The sequence below is a fragment of the Ananas comosus genome, linkage group 10, assembly GCF_001540865.1.
Source record: "Ananas comosus cultivar F153 linkage group 10, ASM154086v1, whole genome shotgun sequence".
Classification (NCBI taxonomy): domain Eukaryota; kingdom Viridiplantae; phylum Streptophyta; class Magnoliopsida; order Poales; family Bromeliaceae; genus Ananas; species Ananas comosus.
The window spans coordinates 2,677,638-2,697,503 of record NC_033630.1 but is presented as its reverse complement, the minus strand read 5'-3'; the positions used below and the strand labels follow the sequence as shown (position 1 = coordinate 2,697,503).

The 19,866-nt window shown below is 36.2% G+C and overlaps 2 protein-coding genes across 2 annotated transcripts; one reads left to right on the top strand and one right to left on the bottom strand.

Moving 5' to 3' along the window:
• LOC109716151 (glucan endo-1,3-beta-glucosidase 14-like) lies at positions 3,171 to 8,708 on the top strand. The gene is made up of 5 exons (XM_020241473.1): positions 3,171 to 3,445; positions 3,728 to 4,314; positions 5,521 to 5,970; positions 7,608 to 7,983; positions 8,255 to 8,708. Exons 1-4 carry the CDS (start codon positions 3,376 to 3,378, stop codon positions 7,695 to 7,697), a joined length of 1,197 nt encoding a protein of 398 aa, XP_020097062.1. The 5' UTR covers positions 3,171 to 3,375; the 3' UTR covers positions 7,698 to 7,983; positions 8,255 to 8,708.
• Positions 12,038 to 17,170, bottom strand: LOC109716711 (TPR repeat-containing thioredoxin TTL1-like). The gene is made up of 7 exons (XM_020242259.1): positions 16,089 to 17,170; positions 15,024 to 15,219; positions 14,747 to 14,934; positions 14,065 to 14,398; positions 13,740 to 13,944; positions 13,087 to 13,193; positions 12,038 to 13,008 (listed from the first exon to the last, which is right to left on the bottom strand). Exons 1-7 carry the CDS (start codon positions 16,868 to 16,870, stop codon positions 12,856 to 12,858), a joined length of 1,965 nt encoding a protein of 654 aa, XP_020097848.1. The 5' UTR covers positions 16,871 to 17,170; the 3' UTR covers positions 12,038 to 12,855.

Below are 19,866 nucleotides of genomic sequence, written 5' to 3'. Positions count from 1 at the left end.
TCATGCTTGAACAAAACAAAAGTGTGACGTAGATATTGCTATGGTTGGTGAACCCTCCTTTACTCAAGACTAGAAGCTGGTATGAGCTTAATTTCCTAATTTGGGTCAATATTGCATCAAAGATATGTGTTACAACGAGCGCACAAATAGAAATGAAAATGACGAACGTAAAGTAGACTATCCACAAACAGAAATAAAATGAATACAAAGATTTATGTGAAAATTTTTTTGCAGGTAAAAAACTATAGGTGAAGAAGGATAGAGCTTCACTATGAAAAAAAAAATACAATGTTCTGGAAATTACAAACGTTGCATCGCATCTAGGACAAAAAAGGAGAATAAAATTTCTTAATAGATTCTTCATTATCGACTCAAGCTCTCCGCTAGCCACCACAGACATATATTTTTTCTTCACAGTTTATTTTTTAAAAACCTTGTCGCACCGCTAAACTTGTCAATGAATCAAATTTTGAGGCACCTCTAATAATACGTACATGTGAAAATGTTAGCTAGGTGCCCATTTGTTCTTATAATTCAAAATAATGATTACCCCATAATATTATAAACAGGCCGGGGACGGCTCAAAGGGACCCACGCATGGTCCAACCCAAAACACGCATCTTTTGCAAAGCCCTCACTTTGTTTTTGTTTTTTTTTTTTTGAGAGATAGGTAGTACGCTATCCGTTTTGTTTATTTCATTTAGAAATAAATTTAGCTGGAAATGTGAATCAACTAGGATTCGAACTTGGATCTTGAGTACCAACCATCAAGTCATCACTTTGATCTCGAGTACCAACCACCAAGCCCTCACTTTGTTACTATAAACAATGTGAGTTTTAATTTCCTAATTTGGATCATCATTGCACCAAAACATATGGAAATATTTGGTGCCATTTTGTTCTTCTGATTAAATATCCAATGATTACTTGTAAAGAAAATTAATATATACTTGTTGGTACAAGCATATATATAAAGACTAATTTAGATGGTGCTCAATATTTAGATGGTTCTTCTGATTAAATATCCAATAATTTCCTAATTTGGATCATCATTGCACCAAAACATATGGAAATGTTTGGTGCCATTTCGTTCTTCTGATTAAATATCCAATGATTAATTGCTTCTAAAGAAAATTAATATATACTTGTTGGTACAAGCATATAAAAACCCACATTAGATGGTGCCCAATATTATAAGGAGGGCTGATCATTATTTGGCCCCACAGCCCAAACCAAAATATGCATGCATCTTGTACAAAACTCTCACCACATTACTGCAAACTGCGAAACAACCGATTTTCTCTCTAGCCACATGTCAAGGTTCGTGACCACTTTGTGATTCATCCTAGACATATATAGACTAATTACATGGACGAGAATTAAATGAGATTGAGAGCTTAATTACCTGATCATAATATTTGAACTTAGAATTTCTTACCTTACAAAACGGCTACGTATAGATAGAAATAGTATTCTCATGCATATTTTATATCGAATTCAATATTATAAGCAATGAGTACACACTACAACAGAATTAGGTTATAGGGATACATGTTTGAGACACTTTTGTGTAAATACCTCATTTATATTAAAACTTAAAAAAAAATCTACTAATGGCTAAATATAAAGCCGAATCCAACTAAAAATAAAAAATTACTCTACTCAACCCACCCCACCCAGCCCATTCGGCCCGATTACAAACAGAAAAGAAAAAAAAAAAGAAAAATTGATTACCATCTCCCTTTCCCTCTTTACTCAATTCACTGAAATCCTATACGAAGATCCCATCCTCTCGTCCTTTTCCGCCACCGTAGCCAACGAGGTAGAGTTCCGGTAGTTGCTAAATGCTTAAATAAGTGTTAATAAATTAGCAGCACTCTTTTAGGTTATAACGATACTCTTTAACTGTCACTATATACCTAGCGACCCCACATATAGCAACACTTTTTAAAAGTGTCGGTAATTTAGCCAGCAGCACTTTTTTTTGACCTATACCAATATTTAAAAGTATCGCTATAAATCGTTTTTGTTGTTGTGACATGCCACTATTAATTTCCATACTATCATATATATTATTATTATATATATTAAAGGAAAAAAAAGGGAACTATTTAGTGGTAAGCACGTGGTAATATGACAAACTTGGAAAGCACACAGTGTGGTCTTAAGCTTTTCTAATTGGAAGGCTCCTACGCAATAGATAAGCTGATTCAGACCCATAATACTTGACGCCTAGTTGTTGGTTAATCCACTATACATCAAGTGATAAGAAGGGTATGGGAACAAATTACGAAAAGCTTAAAACCTATCTACAACTATAGCCGTTTAGATTGAATATTATACTTAATCCTAATTCATTGGATTTCTACAAAGTTTAGACAAGAATGACGGCGACGACGACGAGATTAATTTGTTAATTAATATGGTACACAAATTTATATAGCCATGATCATTACCTATATATATCATCACAAAAGATATTATGTCTGTCTAGTATTTTGTTTAATTACCTAGCTACTATATATGTATTGATTTTCTAGTCCAACAATTTTGGTCAATTTTAAAAATAGATAGGGATATATGTTCCACCTTTATTAAACAATCACATTAGCATACATTAATGACCACTTAATTAGCATCTGCGAGAGACAAATAATCTTGGCTCTAAACCTCTAGAATGTCTATTATTGACTCGTAGGTCATTCAAAGTTCGTCGTTAATCACCGCGAATTCGATATATTCGTCGACCGTGATTGACAACCTTATAAAGGCATTCACAATTTCTTTCTCACTCAATGAAACATGCAATTAGTTCATAGAATGTGTTAGATTTTAGAAAGGTTGAGAATCTTCTAATGCCCATCTCTAAAGCTAAAGTAGTGGCTTTTCTTCTTTTTGTTTTTTAAAAAAATTCATTATCTTTTCTTTGTCTATAGTAACTTCCATTGAACAATTGGCTAGGAATTGGGTCATTTGGGGTCAAAAGGGGCATGGGTTAATTTGGCGTCGTTGTAAAGATAACATACGTAGGCTAACGCGCGATAAAGTGAGCCACGGCCACGAGTCGACCACTACCCATATTGTACGTAAATTAAAACCATGTTAATTAATTGTATATATATAATAATATACATAATATGGTATAAAAATCCCCTTCTAATAGACTCTAGGGTGTAAGACAAAGGCTACAAGGCAAATTAAGAAGCTCTCGCATCGATTTCTCATACAACTCCCACCCAAGTAAAGAAAGGAATTCCCATATATGAACTCCACTTAGTTTCCCTCTCCTCTTTGCATTCTCTTCTCCTCTTTAAATCGCTCCCTAATTCTCTCTCTGAATCTCTCTTTACGTCTCTCTCTCTCTCTCTCTTTCTCATGGCCTCTTCCTTATTGTTGAAGCCAAGGGCATTGCCTATTTTTCTACTGTTGTGTATTCTCTCCTCAGGTGATTATTCCTTGTTTCCTCTCTCTCATTCGATCTCTTTCGTTGTTATGCTCTCTAATGCGGCTAAGTTGTTCTCAGTGCATGCTCAAGTTAATGTCTCTTCAAAGCATCATTTATTTTCCTATATATATATTTCACGTCATTTTCAAGCCTCTTACTTAATTTGTATAGGTGAATAAGTAACGCCCAATAAATATTTTAACCAAATTTGTTTACTATAGAATGATCTACAAATGTATAATATTTTTCTTTTCTTTCTTTTTTTTTTTTTGTTTTGTTAAGAATTTGGCTTCATCCGGCGCGGCTTCGCGGTCGGAATAAACTACGGCCAAGTCGCCAACAATCTGCCGGAGCCGGAGCAGGTCCTCGCCCTGCTGACATCCCTAAAGATTGCGAAGACGCGCATCTACGACACGAACCCGCGCGTGCTCACGGCCTTCGCCAACTCAAACGTCGACATCGTCGTCACCGTCCCCAACGACGCGGTGGCGCTCGTCACCGACCCCCGCGAGGCCGCCGAGTGGGTCGCGACGAACGTGAAGCCCTACTACCCGGCCACGCGGATCACGGGGATCGCCGTGGGCAACGAGGTGTACACCACCGGCGACGCGGCGCTCATGACCAACCTCGTCCCCGCCATGCTCAGCCTCCACTCGGCGCTCGCCGACATCGGATTGGATCAGTACATACATGTCTCGACGGCGAATTCGCTCGCCGTGCTCGCGAATTCGTATCCGCCGTCGCTCGGCACGTTCCGGCCCGAGCTCGTGAACCTGATCGAGCCGTTCCTGAAGTTCCTGGAGGAGACCAACGCGCCCTTCTGGGTCAACGCATACCCCTACTTCGCCTACAAGGACGACCCGGAAAAGGTTCCTCTCCATTTACATATATAAAACATTTGTACGTTTACTACAAAATATAAGGTTACAAATGTAGGTATAAAGACCCTGTTTATTTATTATTTTAATTTGTGTTGTTTTTGTAAATTAAGTTAAGAATATAGTAACTATTGAAAAAAAAAAAAAAAACACACACACAACTTTTGGCGGGTAAAAAAGCATTCAGAATCATTAAATTTTTTTTTTTTAAGATATAGATAATACGCTACTCGCTTTGTTTATTTCATTTAGAAATAAACTTAGCTGGAAATGTGAATCAATTAAGATTCGCACTTGGAAGCTTGGATATCAACCACCAAGCCCTTTGCCACTTGCGCTAGGGACGGTCGGTCAGAATCATTAAATTTGTCCAAGTTGTTGTTATATTTGGTAAGATTTCAAATTTGATTAAATAGAATAATATAAATAGTTAAAAGAAACAAAAGGTTAAAGAATTTCAACCAAAGGAATTTTACTGAGGGTTTTATCAGGGGTAAAATGCTTTGGGTCCACAAAATATCGTTGATTAATAATGAATTGTTAATGTGATGATACGAAAAATATTTTTTGTAAACTCCAAAAGGGAGTGTAGATCTTACATCCGTAATTATAAGGTTGATAAAAACTGAATTAATTTTAGTAAAATTTAAAAAAATTAATATGCCAAGAATGATCTTAGAATGGAATGAATGTAAGATATATATCTCATTTTATGGTGTATTAGTACATTGCTCGTGTTGATATATATTTATAAATTTTTTTAGTAATTTTTAAATTAACAATTTTGTACATTTTACCTAAATTTTATAATAGTTTTTCTAAAGTGCGCACATGCTCTTTTCTGCTTACTCAGATTTCGACTTAAAACGTAAAGCTGAGGAGAAACATATAGGCCTCGATCATCTACTCAGAGTAGTAGTAATACAATAATAAAACGTGATTTAGTTTAGTTGATCTATACACAAGCGTGTGTGTGTGTGTGTACATATATATATAAATGCTAATTAAATTTACAATTAAAACGGATTATAATTTCTACAAGGCTTCATCCATCAGTTGTAGAACGTACGTAGTTTACTTTCCCCTTATTGAATTTAGTAAAAATTTTTAAATTAGTAAAGTTAAATAATTACAATCTAAAGTAGGTTGTAGATCTCTCATTACTCTTTAAAAAAAGATTATTTGTATAATTTTCAGATTCCGCTGGACTACGTGCTGTTCAACCCGAACGCCGGCACGGTGGACCCAAACACCGGCCTGCACTACGACAACATGCTGTACGCGCAGGTCGACGCCCTGTTGTTCGCGATGGCGAGGATGGGCATCGCGGCGGTGGACGTGCGGGTGTCGGAGACAGGGTGGCCGTCGCGGGGGGACCCGAACGAGGCCGGGGCCACCATCGACAACGCCCGTACCTACAACCGCAACCTGCTGCTGCGCCAGGCGCGCGGCGAGGGCACTCCGCTGCGCCCCGCGCGGCGCCTCGAGGTCTACCTGTTCGCGCTCTTCAACGAGGACCTCAAGCCCGGGCCGACGTCCGAGCGGAACTACGGGCTGTACCAGCCCGACGGCACCATGGCGTACAACGTCGGCCTCACGGCATTGACGGGGTCGGCCTCTGTTTCCCTCACGTCCTCCGCCGTCAGGGTATGTTAACTCTCGTGTTCCCAAATGGCTGCCAATTTTTTTTTTTCTATACGTGCGTCAGTCAATCAATTTTTTTTTATTTATTATGTGTACCAATATATCAAATATACTACAGTATTTATATTTGTGTAGAATTTATAAAAATTTTATTTTTTTTCTCCGCAAATTTATACTTCTTATCTAAAATATAGTGCATTTTGACATTGGTATGCAATTTTGTAAATTATTGTTTTAGTTCAGTTATGATCTATACAATTTCACCTTTTTAATTATTAACATGTTATATGGTAGCTTGTTTTTGAAGATTTCTTGACTTAAAATGTCAATCATTAGGTAATCTATTTAGCAAGGGTTTTAGAATAGCTTCTCTGCTAAGTCATTAAACACTTCTTCAAATTCCTTTAAAAATAAATACTTTTCAAAAAAATACTCTCTTCAGAAGCACTTGTCAAACCAAACTATAATTATCAAATATCAAACATCAAAGGATTGCACCTTGGTAGCTAGGGAAGCAAAAAAGCATTTGGCCATAGAAGAACAAAAGCTATTTTTTGAATATATATTTGTAGCTTCAGCTAGACTAGCATATAAAAGCTTCCATCATCTCTACTTACATATTTGAACACTATTTGCAGAAACTCCAACTTGTCAAAATATTCACATGTAAAGAATACTCTTTCTCTAGTAATTATAATTAATAGAAGAGCAAAATATGGATGTATACTATTCAGCCTACATATATATATATTAAAATCTAGCCTATGATCTTAATGTTTCTAATACATAAATTATATACTTAAAGTTTTATGTGGACATGCATTGGTGTAATTCTCCTAAATAATTGAACCATAAACCCCTTTAATCCTGGAAATCCTTCTTTTAAATTAAAATGAATAGTGATGCTTTTTGTTAAATAATGTGCAGGGTTTGGTTTAGGGCACCAATTTGAGTCACAACGGATTGCACTTATGTAATTAATGGTCTGAGCTCTTGATTACCAAAATAAATAAATATTATTATAAATTTGTTTTTAAGCCAAAGCCAAAATAAATAACAAAGATTCTCAATTTTGCCTTTAACTTTGGCGACTACTCTGGTCGCATAATCAGTACATAGACAGAATCGGTATATTAATTGCATTACAGCTAACTATTCTTTTTGTGATGCAGCAATTAATATCCTTTTTTTTTTTGAAAAAAGAAATCTTTTTCGAAATATATGTGTGATGCTGTGGTTCCCTACATCTCATTGAGCAGTGTGTGAACTCTTTTTTTTTTAGAGAATAAGCAGTGTGTGAACTTATAGTCACACTTTCTCAAGCTAAAGTGTTGATATTGGAACTTTATCAACTTAGTATATTCGATGCTTCTTATGAAAGATGGCATCTTGGAATGATAATGATATTACTTTTAGCATATTTATCACCGAAAGCATGCTATTCTTGATTCACTAAAATAAGAAAGAGACATAATTTACCAACACAAAGCTATATATATATATATATATATTCTAATATATGTTTACCCATTTTTGTTTTATACTCTATTGTCAACTAATCAAGGTGCAGTTAAAGGTAGCATAAACTCATATATATCTATATTTTTTTAGTATAATGGGCTAATTTCATTATGACGCAGGAATTAAGGAGTGAATTTGGAGGCATGTGGTGTTGGCTTTTGGTGTTCTCATTGACTTTCCAAGCTTTGGTGACAAGAAGAGCCATATAGCAAAAGGGAAATATTGGTTCCTTTTTCGCGAGAAAAGTGGATGCATTAATATAATTTCTCTGACTACTAGCATAGTTGATGTAAATATTCGTTCATCTAGGCATAGTTATTGATCGATTGATTCAAATATCTTTAGCTAAACCTTACTGTGTGACCGTATCGGCCTTAGAAAAGGGGGGCAAGATAAATAAATAAATAAAAAGGAGAAGGAAGATGAGGAGCTACCTTATGAACCATTCTTTCCAAGGTTCTCTTTACAAGGCCAAAGGACATGCAACAAATTCAGGTAATGGACCCTTATCTCATTATCTTATCCTATAGTACAGGTCCCCCTTTATTTTTTTTCCTATCATCCAATGGGAAAGGCCCTTTTGTTTCATGGCATTGTCCTATATGTTACATCCATTTCATTACAAAGTTGCAGCAAAGGGTCCGTGAAACAAATCAACAAAGGGTTAAAGATCAAGGAGGGGATATATGTTTACATAACACAGTTTTTATTATACAATCTTAAGGATGTTATGTGACCTTTCCTTTTGCCTTTTCTACTATCGCAGGATCAAAAGCAATGAAAAGCGAGGGCCGCGCGCTTTGCTACGTGGAATGCACTGAAGATACTCCATGCATGAATTAGATGTTCATCCCCCACCCCCCCTCTCCCCTCCTTTATTCATTAATTTATTGATCATTAGGCCCTAATTAAGTAATCAAGGTAGTTGATTTAAGGGTGTTATCATTGATGAGAAAGGGGGGGATAAGTGTATTATAATCGGGGAAAAAGCGCGGGATAAGTGTATAACAAATGGAAAGGAATAGGCAAAGTCAAGTTTAGTTCGCTTTCTGCGGGATAACTTTATTCTCCGATCGAGAAATTTAACTGTCGGCATTGCTGTTCCATGTGGTGCAGCTTTCGTGTGAACATGTAAGTGATTGATACATTATTCCTTAATTGTGTATCATCTAAATTAAGCTATCTTAAAAGAGAACTTGATTTAGTTTGAGCTTTTTGCCTCGCTGGTCCTTGCATGGAAGCAATATCTGATCGCAACTGTTTGAGAAGAATATGTGTAACTAAATTGTATTTTCTTTGAAGCTTGTTAAGCTCTTCAAGTTAAGAAGCTCTTTTTGTTCCTTGTTTTAAGTGATATAACAACCTACACGCGCGGTAGAAAATGCCAAAATGCAGGCTTAAATCCAGTTATTATATATAATTAGAGGCCATATTCTCTTATATTCCCAATTGCAACTTTTTTTCCATCCGATGCAGGACTATCAAGAGCGTTACACTTTCGGACTATAGCATTGCTAAGAGTTTCAAAATATTGTTATTTTTATATATTGTTGATGTGTTGATATACGCTAATAACATTAGAACTCTTGAATAAGGCCACGGAGTTGGCCTTAACTTTAACCTGACACTTACTTGGGCCATAGCTAGGCCCACACAAAGATACGGTATCTAACAATAGGGCCCAAACCAAACCCACAAAAAAAGCAACTCATATAATATATATGGTAAATCCAATTAATTTATCTTATTTGATGTTTCTAAAAAGAAAAACTTTTGCCTATTGTGATTTTATATGGTTGATTTTGAGGCCATTTTGCCCTTAAATCCGTTTTGAGTATTTAAGCTATTCCCCTTAGTGAGAAATCTAATTAAACTTTGGACAATATTCTTTTTTTTTTTCGCCTTTCAAAATAAAATTTTTGGCTTCAACTTCCACTGCAGCTAAAAGTTATTAGTAAGCCATCTAGCTAGAGAATCGTCAACTTCAATTGTGTTAGATCACCTTCGTACCTGGTCGGTCTCAAACTTGATTCTGCTGCTAGTTACAAACATCTATAGCAGAGCATTTGGTAAATACAAATAATTTTAAATTTATGCTTTGCTTACAAATTAATAATTTGAAACTTTTAGTTTTCCAATAGATTGATGCCTATGGAAAGGTACTACCCCCAAAAAAAAAGGAAGCTTCAATAGTTCGACATCCATGCAGCCCAGAGAAGCCCAAAATATCATTTAGTTTCCATAACAGTCTATTTAGGATGTATTTATTTCATGGATGGTGGAGAATGGTGAAGTACTTTTCAATGGTAAATATTCACTTTCTTTATTTAGTTTACTTAGGATGTAAAGCGATTCAGCTCAAACAGTTTAAATCAGATAAGTAAAGAATCATTTTGAATTATTTGAACCGGTGGTTCAGCCATCGAGCTGGTGAATCGATCCAATTTTACTTATACCAACAGAATTTTTTTTTTAATCAAGTCATGTTAAAATTCAACAGCATAGAATCAACTTAGCTAATTTTATATTTTATTAGCATAAATTAGTCTTATAAGAAAAACATGAAAATCTATATCTACTTAACTTGCTCTAAAAATTAATATATTATATTTAAATATGATACTAGAATAATAATAATAATAATAACAATAATAATAATAATAATATAAATATAAATATAGAGTACAGCTACTATACTATTGGAAGCATAGAGAATTCGATGGTTCTGACTTTTTGGTTCTTAAATCAGCCCTTTTAATTATTTTTAATCTTTGGATTAATATTATTACCCTGTGGGGACCACTCAACTTTAAAAGTACTACTCAATTCTAGGAGAGATCGCAATCATATCAACCGTACAATTCTTAATTCAATAGTCAAAAAATTGAAAGCATCAAATATTCTATAATTCTAATAGTATAGTAGCTCTACACTATAAATATATATATTGTTATACATAATAGATTAAAAATAATAATTGTATATTTATAATATCATGCCGACGTCACTAATTCAACGGGTAAGTTTTTATTTTCAAGTCGCTATTTGATTGGATTTTTAAAACATTATTAAAAGAAAAACTTCCTCTCTTCCATAAATTTTACCTGCATCATGAGTAAAATAAAATTGAAAAATCAAATCCAAAAGAGAGATCCACAGCAAAAGTTTTAGGTTTGTTTCTTTCTTGCAAGTACAAAATGCAATTTATGATGGTGGGTTCATGTTTGCTGACACTGTGAGCTGTTTCAGCCCTGTTTTCATTTATGTCCTTCGTGTTCTCTTCTCTTCATTGCGGATAGACTAGGGATGCCAAGGAGCAGATTTTTAAAAATCCGAACCTGCCGACACCAAATCTGAAACCCAAATCCTAATTTACTTTGATAAATTTTAAAAATTTATATTCAAATTCGAATTTGATCAAAAATTCGAACTGAACCTGAATTTGAAATAATTATTTTTTTTAAATATTTCAAAATATATTATATTAAATTTAAAATTTTAAAATATAAATTCAAATATATAACACCAAACATATATATACATATTATATATAATATAAAATAAATTCGGATTTCGGTCGGGTATAATCAAAATTCGTCGGATTTTTTATTTTTGATATTCATATCTGAAACTATATCCATTTAGTATCGGACAAATTCACTCTGTCTGGATTCGGATTTGAATAAAATTTTAGATATAAGTATCAATGTATCCTAATTTTTGAGGCCACCAGGGAGGTGGCCAACAAAATTTCTACATTTATCACCAACCTAATTAAATTAATTTGGAGTGGACTCAATTTCTTGTACACATAGAAGCCTAAATAGAATTTATTGTCTAGGCCTTTTTTTTTGGTAGCGGAAATTATTGTATGTACCTTTTGTACTATGTCATTCATAGACCCTAGAGAATAGACTAAAACCACCTATTATGTTACTACTAAATAGGGGCTTTGAAAATTATGTAGGGACGTTTCTATCACTTAATTGTTTATTTTTGTATAAAATCGTTGCTTGAAGGGTTTGAATATGATATTAAAGTTGCCAACATAACGCAGTTGTAAATGCACGATTAAAGGACGTTTTATTGTCTTATTGATCTGGTTTCTGATTTTTTATTTTTTTTTATTGCCAAGGATCTGCAGCTTTTACAAATAGAAACTTTAATTGGAAACTTGTGCAATAAATATAGTTAAAAATTATTAGAGAAATTTTCAGAAAAAACGTATACGAAAATAAGTTCAATCTCCTTGCACATGTCGCCACCGAAACTTGTGAGTTTGATTCCACTTGATAAATCTCAAAAGAGAAATAAATAGATTGAACAGAAAAATCTAGAGATTATAACACTACGAAGAGAAACTGGAGAAAAGAAACAAGCGCCGAAGTTTGAAGCTTTCGCTTTTGTTTTGGAGATGAACTATAATAAGAGTACTTCAATAGTGCTTTTGCTATAAGCACTAGTATGATAACATTTTACTAAACAACACTGTAAACTCTAAGGAGTCGAAACATGTCCTAAATGCAATTCCAATCCGAGAACCACATGATGGAACTAAAAGAATTACTAGTTCTCTTATTGATAAACAAAATGGTACCATTTACCGGCACCAGCTGCAGCAGTATCACCATTTTGAATACAAGTTTATATACAGATACATCTGCAACAGCCAATTTATCTCCGTCTTTGAAGAGAACAACTAAATTAAGTATATATATATACTCATGCTTCTCATGAAGAGGAAAACGGTTTTTCTTTTTCGTTTCTTGTATGAGAAAATCGCAACCATGGCTAAGAAAGAAAAGAGAGGGTTCCAAATAAAGGCCATGAAAATAATTAATAAGGTAGGTGAGGAGCTAAACAGGGTGGTAGATAATAAAAAGGAAAGGGTAAATGTATGAATAGTCCATGGACGGTCCCAACACTGCAACTTGCTCATGTACTTTTTACTCAAATGCTTTAGATCTTAAACTCTCTCAGACAACACTTATACACCCTCGACGGCAAATAAGAACGGTTTTATTGTAAAATGACCTTTAAACCCTGTTTGAAGTAAATTGAGGCAGTAAAAAATAAAACGATCGTTTTATAAGCGAATTTAAGTTTTGTTTTAGGTCAAGTGCAGTAGATGTGAAATTTCGGCGGCTAAAGTATTAATGTGAAAAGTATTGCGACCAAGTTGCAACATTGGGATTGTACAGGGACTATGCATACATTTAAACCAGAAAAAGGGTGTGAAATTGGCATTTCAATAACTCTTCCTCATGCTGACTTCTCAATAATGGATCATTAAATGGCCGGCATTGCTTGGTGTGACGACGATGATGAGTGGACGGAAGTATCAAAGAATTATCAGCTTCATGGACTTCAAAATACATAGTGCCTCACAGAGTACTCTAATACTTGCTGGCTAGGGCAAATCATCTCCTTCACCCTCGCGCCATTCTTGTAGATTTTGAATGTGGGGATTGTCCTCACGTTCTCTGCTTTGGCGACAGCAGGACTCTCGCTTATATCAACCTAAATGTTCACGTGTAAAAGGAAATGATAAAAGCAGACTTGTGAGAACGATATGAGGTACGGTGATGGTGATCCTACCTTTAGAAAATTCACAGATGGATATCGGGTACACAAAGCATCAACGAATGGCGAGATTTTGCTGCAATGCTCATTCAGCGATGCCATGAAGTGGACGACAGAAACTCCTGAAAACACGGAAGCCAGATCATTCAAATGACTGGTGAGAGGAATAATAGCTGTTGCGTCGTACCAACTAGCATTTAGCAAACTTTCTACCATAATGACGTTATGGACTATGGAGGATATTAATTGGGCAGATAGTGCAATATTTGAGCCAGTCACAACCAAATAACCAATAGGAGACTGCAACATCACTAGTAGCAGAAAGCTGTAAATGGCAACGTTCCCTATTAGTGAAATGGACAATTTTACGCTTATGAACTCAAAATACTGTAACAGGAAAGGAAAGAAAAAGGAATATGATAGGTTTACAATGATTACTTGCATAGCAACAAATAGAACGAAGTATGCTAATTAACAATTAGTTTCATTATCCATAGCAATAAATACAACTGTAGAGCCTGATTTTGAATGGTTATCAATGATCTGAGTGGGGAAGCAGTAATGTAAGGTATTGAAGGCCAAGATATGAAATTACTCTAGCCCTTGGGAGAAGAAAAGTATATTGTTTTGTTGATGAATATTTATCAGAAAATAAAAGTGATTCTCACCGGGCAGAGTTATAGCTGTTTGGAACTGCTCGATGCCCGTGATTTCTTCAACCTCTCCTCCAAACTTGAGATTTGATACTTCCTCACCACGAGACGTCTTAAGTGCCACTTGAGCATGGAACAGAGCCTCTGCCACTTCGATGTCACCAGGAAGTTCCTTACTGAGAACCTCATAATCTCTCACACATTCAGCCCATCTTTCAATCTAAACATCAAAAAGAAGTTTAAAAAAAAAATGATAAACCAAATTGAACTGATCTAATGTAGGAGACAGAATTAAAAAACAAAAGAGGCAGGAAAAAGAAAGAGAAAAAAAAAAATCCACCTTGCCATTTGAGGCAGCACGTCTAAGGAGGGCCTTAATGTAATTTGGTTGAATCCTAAGGGCTTCATTGCAATCATCAATAGACTTCTCCCACTGTCTGAGCTTGTATCTGCAAGCTGCTCTGTTGCAGTAGAGGACGGAGTTCAAGGGATCATGCTTAAGCCCTTCTCCATAAGCTAAGCAAGCCTCTGCGAACTTTCCACAATTGAAGAGCTCGTTCCCTAGGGATCGGGCTCGGGCCACGGCTTTTACTTTGTTAAGCATTGTTGTCACTTCTACATTTCCGGGATCTGCTTGCTTTGATTTTTCAGCTGCTCCAACTGCATTCTCGAACCTGAAAAATATCGACCATCATTTCTCACGAGGTCAAATATATTGAATTTATCATTTAGGGCTGCTTCCGGCCAATTGGAGGTTCTATACAAGTATTGTTTAAAGAATTACTAACAGCTTTTTCAATAATATATCTCTCACTAAAGCAGAAGTAGAAGCTTTATTCAAATAAAGCTTCTACATGGGGACAGATAATTTCAACTCGTCACAGCAAAAGATATGGACTTTTTGTTAGCCAAATGCCTTGTTTCGGAAGTTTCTGATTTCTAGAATAGCAAAGCCGTTTTAAAAGTTCGGCTAAATTAGCACTTAATCATAGAAACAAACATAACTAAGTTTGACAAATCACCTTCCCAATGCCATTTCTACTTGGGCACGAACAAAAAAGATGTAGGAGAGGGAGAGAAAACCAAAAGCCCTTGCAACCGAGCAGCATGAAGAGGAACAATCAACAAGTTTGGACGCATTGGACACAGCCAACTCAGCTTCAGAGAGGTAATGAAGTCGGAGAAGTGCTTCTGCTCTTAAAGCAATGAGCTGCAAATCACGAGTTTCAGATATTAGCATACTTGTTCTTCATTTACTTACACAGAAAATAGCTTGAAATATAAGACAGGGATTTTCACCGAGGGAGATGAATCTGCCCCTGCTGCAATAGCAGCATCGCTTTCCCCTAAAGCACTTTTCCAGTCTCCACTCTTCCTGGCTTCTGCGCATCTGCTCAAGTGCTTCTCTACTGCTTGTAGCTTCTGCAACTCAACGGGATCCGGTTGTGGACTAGCCAAGAAGAGGTGTCTCCGAGCATTATCAACCTGCCCTAACCTGCATTTCGAAGTCAGAAGTAGCAAATTACATCAAATTCATCACCTAACTTGAGAGAACTTTTAACAGCACTAAATTTGCAGCGATTCAAGAATTAGCTTGAACTTAGATGCACTTCAACACTACAAGAAGTGGAATATAACACATATAAGCACTTAACGATTTATAAAAGAATGGCAGGAGGCTAAACCACAGGATAAATTGAACACGCTATTATGTTAAAACTTAGCAACACATAGTAAAACAAGAAAAAATAGCCATTCTATATACCAATCTCTGCTAGTATCTAAAAGATCGATTAAAAGGAAATGGTCCAGCAATATACCTAACCCCGTTCATGCTAAGGATCGATGTGAAAGGTATGAGGAATTAATAGGTGAAATCAGAGATGTGGATTTAATCTCATCGGGTTTCCATAGGAGAATTTATCTATTCAACATACTTGGTGGGAACCGAATCTACAACCTCATGAAATTGAAGGGTCTAGAATTTGCTCTAACACGATGGTACCCAAAAGAAAAGATTGATCTAATTGAAAAATACTCAACATAAACAACAAGAGCTTGGCGTACTCGGTAAATGAAAGATCTATTCCAACATTTCACACATATCCGGTGATCAAAAGGGAACGAGAATTCTCAATCAACTAGATTCAGCAAGCACCAATCATCAATAAATACAAACCACTGAACAAAATTGCTTCTTTTCAAAGGGCAGGGATAATTACACTAACCGAATCTCAATTATGACCGGAAGATACAATGTAGATCCAATCTCGTCCAAGAACAACGCAACTATCTTAACCCTTAATCACAGCACTACGTTGCAAAGTTTGTAGAACTTGTAGCTGAATTAGATCGAGCACTTACCGTATGAGCAGTGCAGCAAATCTATGGTGCGCGCGCCCGTAGGCCGGATCGAGCCGGACGGCCTCCTCACACTCCCTCACGGCCTCTCCCAGCCTCCCCAATCCGATAAGCGCGGCCGCACGATTGCTGCGGCACGCGGCGTTATCCGGGCACATTGCAATTGCCCTCTCGTAGAGCCGCAGCGCCTCCTCGAACCTCCCCTTCTTGTAATGCTCATTCCCCACCCTCTTCACCTCCTCCGCATTATCCATACTCACAGCCACCTTTGCCGACGCGGTGCCATTGCTGCTGCCGCCACCCCCGCCCCGCATTATGCTCCCGTGACCATAATTAACGGTGCCGGAGCCGAGCACGTCGCTCCGCGCGGCGGGCCTCAGCGGCGCCGCGCCGGGTTTCGCGATTTTCCCCGAGGGGCAGATGTTCCCGGCGGGGAGTGCGTGGGTCACGGGGGAAGTGGCCGTGCTGGTCGTGGAGGCCGCGGTGGGGATGATCGGGACGGAGCCCGTGCGGCGGTGCCCGGGTTTGGAAGCGACGGCGCCGGCGGAGTTGTGAGCGGCCTCCCTGCTCGACCCGAAGAGAAACTCGCCCGAGTGAGTTCGGCGCCCCGCGAGGCCGGCAGAGGAGCCGGTGGAGCTGCTGCTCGTGGTGGCGGCGGACGCGAGCGCGAAGATCTCCTTCGCATCCGGCTTGTTGGCGTCGAAGGCGACGGCGCCGTCGAAGCGATCGGAGAGCGCGTCGGCGCCGACATGGCCGTTGGTCATGCTGGCACCCGTGTGGGACATTTCGTCGAACACCTGGCGGGTCGTGCTGCGAACCGTCGACGCGCTCCGCTTAGCAGGGTTTTGGAGATGGACAGGAGAGAGAATGAAGCAGAGACCGAGGAAGAGGAGGCATGAAGAGAGAGAGAGAGAGAGAGAGAGAGAGAGAGAGAGAGTAAAGAGGGGAGGAGAAGGGGAGGGGGAGAGAGGAGGGATCTCGTGACAGGGAAAGGAGGAAGCAAGGAATGAATGTGGGTAGATATGGAGAGTGAGGAGAAAAGAAGAGTGCGAAGGAGAAGACGACGCCTTTTTTCTTTTTTTTAAATCTTTCCCTTTCTCTACTTCACGGGAAAACTCCGTGGCATGTATGTCTCTCCTGTGTATTAACTCGTTCTCCGTTTGCACTGAATAGTAGCGAGGGCGAAGAACATGCGCACGTTAAAGTTTTTGGTCACCTTCGGTGGCGTTAAAGCGTGAGAAGAGAATAACAACATATATATATATATATATATATATAATTGAGAGTATTCTAGCTCAACTCTATATATATATAGAGAGAGAGAGAGAGAGAAAGAGTGCTAGGCTGATATACTATCGGTAGTACGGAGGACTCTGTGCTATCAAGTTGTTTTCAATATTGTGGCTTCCACCAAATCGACGATCGGCTTCGTTAGACTTGATCTATATTATTGAAAGTATTTGGAATCTAAATTTCATAATTTTTCGGCATCATTTATCTATCAAACGAGTAGTTTAAAAATGAACGGGTGAAAATAAAAATCTCATAAAAAATAATGATAAAAGACTTGAATTTAAGATTAAAGGTATTGATGTTACTCTAAATAGTGAAAAGAATTTTCTATAAAAATTTTATCAGATTTGGATTGGTTTACACCGTTAAATTCACAAACGCATCAAATCTACTATTAAAATTGTCAATTTTGAGACCTTTGATCACTATCCAAATGATATCGAAAAAATATGAAATTTAGTTTCTAAATACTTTTAATAGTGTAGATCAAGTCTAACGAAGCCGATCTTTGATTTGGAAGCTGCATCATTGAAAACAACTTGGTAGCACGGAGACCTCCGTACTACCGATAGTATAACAGCTAGCTCCATATATATATATATATATATTTATATATATATATATAATATAAAATTATGCTACTAACTATCAATAGTACCAAGCGTTGGTACTATTGAGTTTTGCCGTTGGATGAAAGCATGTGCGGTTAGATAATAGTGGTCCCCTAGGGTTGAGTGGTTGAGTTGTTTAATAGTATAATTAACGGTTGGAAATGATCAAAGGGTAGATCTAACGGTAGAAAACTCATAGTATAAAAGACTTGGAACTATCAATAGTATAGTAGTCGGACTCTCTCTCTCTCTCTCTCTCTCTTCTCTCTGACTAATATATATATATATATATATATAAGGGCTGCTATACTCTTATGAGTATAGAGCCCTTCGTACTCATAAGTTGTTTTCGATGAAGGAGCTTCTGAATCGACGATCGACTCCGTTAAATATGGTCTAAAATATTTGAAACTTCTAGAAAATAAATTTCGTAATTTTTCGAAATCATAATAAAATCCATCAAGTGTGTATAAAATGAACGATCGAAATCGAAAGATGTCCTAAAAATGGATGATCGGATCCTCCAATTTAAGATCGGAGTTATTGATTTTTATCTAGGTGAGGTGAGATTATCAATCTTTTAAAATATAACATAATATTCACAAATTCTTTACCATATAAATAATAAATAAAAATAAATTTTAACTATAGTTTGGTATAAATAAAATAATTTGACAAAAAAGATAAAGTTGATAAAGATGGTGGAGATGACGAGTATGGTGGCCCGGTTGGATGGTAAATATACACCAATATATTAAAAAAAAAATACTTCTCAAAATCTTCGTGAGAAAAAAAAAATCGTTTTTCCAAAAAAAATTTAGAAAATGAAAGAAAAATTTCCGTGAAATATAAAAAATAATTTTTGAAAAATCTATTTTTCCTGCAAATCAAACACACGGGAAAAAAATTTTAGCCTAAAACAAATTTTTTGAGATATTTTCCGAGGAACCAATCAAACCTTAAATTGGAATAATCAGTGATTAACAGCTAATTATAAAGTTATTATGTTTCATATAATTTCCTCTTTTCATCCCTCAAATAAAAAAAGTTCCGGTTTGCTATATCGTGATTCTTATATTTCACCTTAAAAATTTGCAACTACATAGAATAACAAAATAACACACTTACAATTCATATATAGAATTGTAAAATATATTCTAAACCAATGCCAAGTTTAACAGAGATCCCTACAGTGAAATAAATGCCCTTTTTTCTTTCATTTAAATCCAAAGGAGAAACTGTGTTTAGAGAAATCCAAACTTAAATATATATATATATATATATATATATATATCATCACTAGATTGTGAATGATTCTATAAGCATTGAATAGTTTTGCAACTTTTATTTAAGATGGTTGATACAATTCATAAGGAGGATAATATATACTTAACAACAATCAACTTTTATTGATGTCAAGTTATAATGTGACGATTAATCGACGCAATTTATATGAAAGGTGAGATTTATTAAGATAACCAAACTAGTGAGTACTAAGTTATCATATTACAAAGTAGTAGAGTATTTCCTTAGGACCATTGGTAGAATCACTACTCTAGACCGTTTGACTATAAAATCTACTTTGGAGATGAAAGTAAACATTGTTTTGACTCCATTAATAATTAATTTATTTATTAATATTTGTTGTTTCTCTTTGTATTAATCATATGCTAGTTAATTACTTTTTGTTAAATTAGCAATTAGGGTTGAAAGTTTTGTAACCAACCTGTTTTCTGTGAGACAATAACTTGATTACAATTAAATTAATTGTTGCTTTTCACTCTGATTAGCATGCACTATATATATATATATATATATATAATAGATCTCATTTGGACTCATGCATTTTACATTGTTATTCTATGATTTAAAAAATT